At 27.6% G+C, this 4805-nt stretch overlaps 1 protein-coding gene across 3 annotated transcripts; it reads left to right on the forward strand.

Annotated features, from left to right (window-relative positions):
- The first annotated feature begins 3358 nt into the window (after positions 1-3358).
- LOC135138944 (alpha-tocopherol transfer protein-like) lies at positions 3359-4805 on the forward strand. Of its 3 annotated transcripts, none has more exons than XM_064068990.1 (5): positions 3359-3598; positions 3644-3994; positions 4039-4222; positions 4282-4458; positions 4505-4805. In XM_064068990.1, the coding sequence occupies exons 2-5, from the start codon at positions 3720-3722 to the stop codon at positions 4694-4696; spliced, it is 828 nt and encodes a 275-aa protein (XP_063925060.1). In that variant the 5' UTR covers positions 3359-3598; positions 3644-3719; the 3' UTR covers positions 4697-4805. The 3 variants fall into 3 exon arrangements, with proteins under 3 accessions (XP_063925060.1, XP_063925062.1, XP_063925063.1); XM_064068992.1 differs by having other exon boundaries at positions 3656-3994; XM_064068993.1 differs by having other exon boundaries at positions 3361-3598; positions 4511-4805.

Raw genomic sequence — 4805 nt, forward strand, 5'->3', positions numbered from 1 at the left:
CAAAATTAAAAAATCGACAAATCGAGAAATCGAAACCCCAGAAATTAAAAAACTAAAAAATTGACAATCGGATAACTGAAAAATCGTAACATCGTAAAATTGGAAAATCGAAAAATTTTTAAGCCGAAAAGTAAATAATCGAAAAATCGAGAAATCCAAAAATCGAAACATCGAAAAATTCAAAAACTGATACATCAAGAAATCGAAAAATCAGAGGATCGAAAGAAATTTTAAAATAGAAAAATTATTGGAAAATCGAAAATTTAAAAATTCGGAAAATTGAAGTAAAGAATAACTGAAAACTCGAGAAATCGAAAAACTTAGAATTTTAGAACTGAAAAATTGGTAAATCAAAGCATAAAACTGTCGAAAAATTGAAAAATCTAAAGTTAAACAAAAAATTGGAAATCCAAAAAGTAAAAAAAACCAGGAGTCCAAAAATCGGATAGTCGAAAAATCATAATATTGAAAAATTCCAAAACTGAAAGAAATACCCAAAAAATTGGAAAATCAAAATCCGCAAAATCGAAAAATTGAAGAACTGAAAAAGAGAAAAATCGAAACTTTGGGAAGTCGAGAAATGGCAAAATAAAAAAAGATTACTTCAGAAATCGGGAAAATGATAATTTAGAAACGTTAAAATTTGAAAAATTAAAAAAAAGAAATACTGAAAAATCGAAAAATCGGGAAATCAAAAAATCAAAAAAAATAAAAATTAAAAAATCTAAAATTTAAAAATCGAAAAACTGAAAAATTGAAAAATCGGATAACTGAAAAATTCAAAAAATGATACATCAAGAAATCGACAAATCAGAGGAAAATCGAAAATTTAAAAATTTGAAAAATTGAAGTCAAGAATAACTGAAAACTCGAGAAACCGAAAAACTTAGAATTTTAGAATTGAAAAATTGGAAAATCGACGTATAAAACAGTCGAAAAATTGGAAAATCTAAAGTTTAACGAAAAATTGAAAATCCAAAAAGTAAAAAATCGAGAAACCAAAAATTCCAGGAATCCAAAAAACGAAAATTCGAAAATTCTAAAAATTGAAGAATTGATGAAATGAAAAATCGCAACTTTGGGAAGTCGAAAAATGGGAAAATAAAATAAAAGATTACTTCAGAAATCGGAAAACTGATAATTTAGGAACGTCAAAATTTGAAAAATTGAAAAATAGAAATACTGAAGAAGTGAAAAATCGAAAAATCCGGAAATCGAAAAATCTAAAATTTAAATCACTGAACAACTAAAATATCGCAAAATTAAAAAATCAACACAACCCAAATATCAAAAAATTAATAAAATAAAAATTCAAAAATCTAAAATTTAAAAATCGAAAAACTGAAAAATTGAAAAATCTGATAACTGAAAAATCGAAACATTGAAAAATTGGATATCGAAAAATTGGAAAGCCCAAAAGTGAAAAATCGAAAAATCCAAAAATCGAAACATTGAGAAATTCAAAAACTGAGACATCGAGAAACCGAAAACTGAGAGGATCGAGAAGTTGATCAATCAGAACTTAAAACCATTTGAATTCGATATATCGAGGAAGCGAAAAATTGGAAGATCGAAAAATTTTATAAAAGTATTTTTGGTATTTCGACTTTTCGACCTTTTGAGTTCTGAGTTTTTCGATTTCTCGATTTTTTACTTTTTGGATTTTCAATTTATCGTTTTAAAACTTTAGATTTTTAAATTTTGTTACTGTTTTATACTTCGATTTCTTAATTTTCCAACTTTTCGATATTTTAGCTTTGATTCAATTTTTAAAATTTTAGGTTTTTCGATTTCTTGAGTTTTCAGTTCTTCTATATATCAATTTTTCAATTTTCGGCATTTTTAAATTTTCGATTTTCCAATTTATGTTTTAATTTTTCAATTTTCCAATTTTTCGATCGAAATATAAATAGGCCAAAATCGAAAAATCGAAAAGTTGAAAACGGAAAAATTGATAAATCGAAATATAAAACAGTCGAAAAATTGAAAAATCGATAAGTCGAAAAGTCGAAAAGTCGAAGAATCGAAATATTGAAAAATTCCAAAGCTGAAAGAAATATCCAAAAATTGAGAAATTTAAAAATGGGAAAACTGAGAAATCGAAAAACCAAAAAAACAAAGTCGAAAAATAAAGGAATTAAAGAACTGAAAAATCGAAACTTTGGAAAGTCGACAAATGGGAAAATCAAAAATAGATTAACTGAGAAATCGGAAAACTGAAACTTTAGCAACATCAAAATTTGAAAAATTGAAAAATAGAAATACTGAAGAATTTAAAAATCAAAAAATCGAGAAATCGAAAAATCTAAAATTTAAAACACTGAACAATTAATATATCGCAAAATTAAAAAATCGAGAAATCCAAACACCAAAAAGTCAAAAAATAAAAATTCTAAAATCTAAAATTTAAAAATCGACAAATCGAGAAATCGAAACCCCAGAAATTGAAAAACTGAAAAATTGACAATCGGATAACTGAAAAAACGTAACATCGTAAAATTGGAAAATCGAAAAATTTTTAAGCCGAAAAGTAAATAATCGAAAAATCGAGAAATCCAACAATCGAAACATCGCAAAATTCAAAAACTGATACATCAAGAAATCGAAAAATCAGAGGATCGAGAGAAATTTTAAAATAGAAAAATTATTGGAAAATCGAAAATTTAAAAATTCGGAAAATTGAAGTAAAGAATAACTGAAAACTCGAGAAACCGAAAAACTTGGAATTTTAGAATTAAAAAATTGGGAAATCCAAAAAGTAAAAAATCGAGAAACCAAAAATTCCAGGAGTCCAAAAATCGAAAATTCGAAAAATCGAAAATTTGAAGAATCGATGAAATGAAAAATCGCAACTTTGGGAAGTCGAGAAATGGGAAAATAAAATAAAAGATTACTTCAGAAATGGGAAAACTGATAATTTAGAAATTTGAAACATTGAAAAATCGAAATATGTATTTAAAAATCGTAAAATTGAAGAGCACAAATTTGAGAAATCGTTTCATTGAAACAGGAAAACTGAGAAATCGAAAAAAAAAATCGAGAAATGTTGAACTTTATATCGTCTTGTAGTGCATTAATCAAATTCTTTAAACTAGGAATACGGGAAGCAAAGGACAAAATTAGCAACATAGAATTTTATAATTTTTCGAAAAAGATGAAGATATTGGTCTTACTTCAGGAGCCCGCAAAGTTCTGATTAAATAACTTTAAACCAGTTTTTAAAAATGAAGATAGTTAATAGAAGACAAAAAGTATTAAAAATGTTAATTCACTTTTGATATGGCTGACCTTTACTTATTTATGTCTCACCAAAATCTATTTTTTCTTATCTGCAAGGAAGATTAGCACAAGATATCGGTTCATAAATGCGTTTGCATGTATTGTATAAATTAAGCTAATGTATTGCGTCAATTCCATTAAATTTTATAACACATTACGTTACAGGAAGTACTTGTGAAATGTTTTGTGATTATTCCAATTTTTAATAAATATCTGTTAGTTCACACCCCAATTGCACATACGTGCAAGTATAGAGGTATGACTTGATGATTTATTTTATAACATTTATTAAAGCGATGTGGAGAAGTGCTTTTAGTGAGTAAGTTATAACCATTCTTATATATTTATTTACACTTGAATATAGAATTTCTTCCAGGATAATACTCTTTAAGTTTGACCACACTTTTGCGTTTTGAGGTTTTTTACACCTTTTAAGCAAAATGGCTTTACCTTTTCAATTCAACGTAAAAACTATCATTGAAGATGGACGAACCACAGAAAGTGACATTAGTGCTATTAAAACCTGGTTGAAAACAACGTCTTTGCCTCCCCTTCAGGAACAATTTATCGTTTTATTTCTTCTGTCGTGCTCGAATGATCTTGCTTCTGTTAGAAATACAATCGAATATTATTTTAAGGTGAAGAATGAAGCACCGCAAATTTTCAACGATTGTGACTTGGAGAACACAGACATGAAAAAAATCTTAAGTGTAGCGTAAGTAACAAAGAATTTTTTTCGTTAGCTACGTATCATTTTAGGGGATTTTGTATTCTTCCTAGAAGAATGGATAATAACACTGCAGTTATTGTGGTAAAGCTGATTGATACAAATTATCGGAACTGTGATGTTATATCTGTGACCAAGCTGGGTAACATGTTGCTACATCTTAGTCAAATTTATGATCCTCCAAATGAAGTTACTCTGGTTATGGACATGAAAGGGGTACTTGAAAATAATACATCATATATATTTTATTTTGACGTTGTGTATTTTTTCTACAGATTGGTTTAATGCACCTCACGTGCATCAAAATGAGAGCAATGTTGTCAGAACTTGCATACGTCCAGGAAGGAGTGCCTCTAAAAGTACGAGAAATTCACATACTGAATGCTAACTATATATTTTACCGAATGTTGGATTTATTTAAAATGTTTATCAAAAACGAATTGTTGCCAAAGGTTAGACCACAATTTACCAGGGAGATAGTTATGATTTCATAGTAAGTTACAGATTAGAGCACATTCTGCTAAAGACGATTTTCAAGAGTTCCATAAATATGTGCCTGCGTTCGTTTTGCCGAAAGAATATGGTGGAGAATTAGCGTGTTTTGATGAAATTATGAAAGGAACGCTTGAAAAGCTTGTGGAAAACCAAGCATTTTTTAAAGCTGAAGAAGAAATGAGAAAATTTAAGTAGTTATTCGGTCGATGCAATCCTTATTTAGTTCTTTAAGTTTCACTTATAGTTAATGTAGGTATCTTATAATATGTTGTATTTTTCACAAAAAAAAAAACAATCATATTTA

The sequence above is a fragment of the Zophobas morio genome, unplaced genomic scaffold (assembly GCF_036711695.1).
Source record: "Zophobas morio isolate AGI-343-1 ecotype UQ-CSIRO unplaced genomic scaffold, CSIRO_AGI_Zmor_V1 ptg000030l, whole genome shotgun sequence".
NCBI classification, from domain to species: Eukaryota; Metazoa; Arthropoda; class Insecta; order Coleoptera; family Tenebrionidae; genus Zophobas; species Zophobas morio.

Excerpts from the sequence above, each read along its gene's own strand:
- LOC135138944 (XM_064068990.1), top strand. The coding sequence starts at position 3,720 with ATGGCTTTACCTTTTCAATTCAACGTAAAAACTATCATTGAAGATGGA. Across the intron at positions 4,223-4,281 it reads TGGTTATGGACATGAAAGGG|ATTGGTTTAATGCACCTCAC; the intron begins GTACTTGAAAAT and ends TTTTTTCTACAG. Across the intron at positions 4,459-4,504 it reads AAAACGAATTGTTGCCAAAG|TTACAGATTAGAGCACATTC; the intron begins GTTAGACCACAA and ends TTTCATAGTAAG.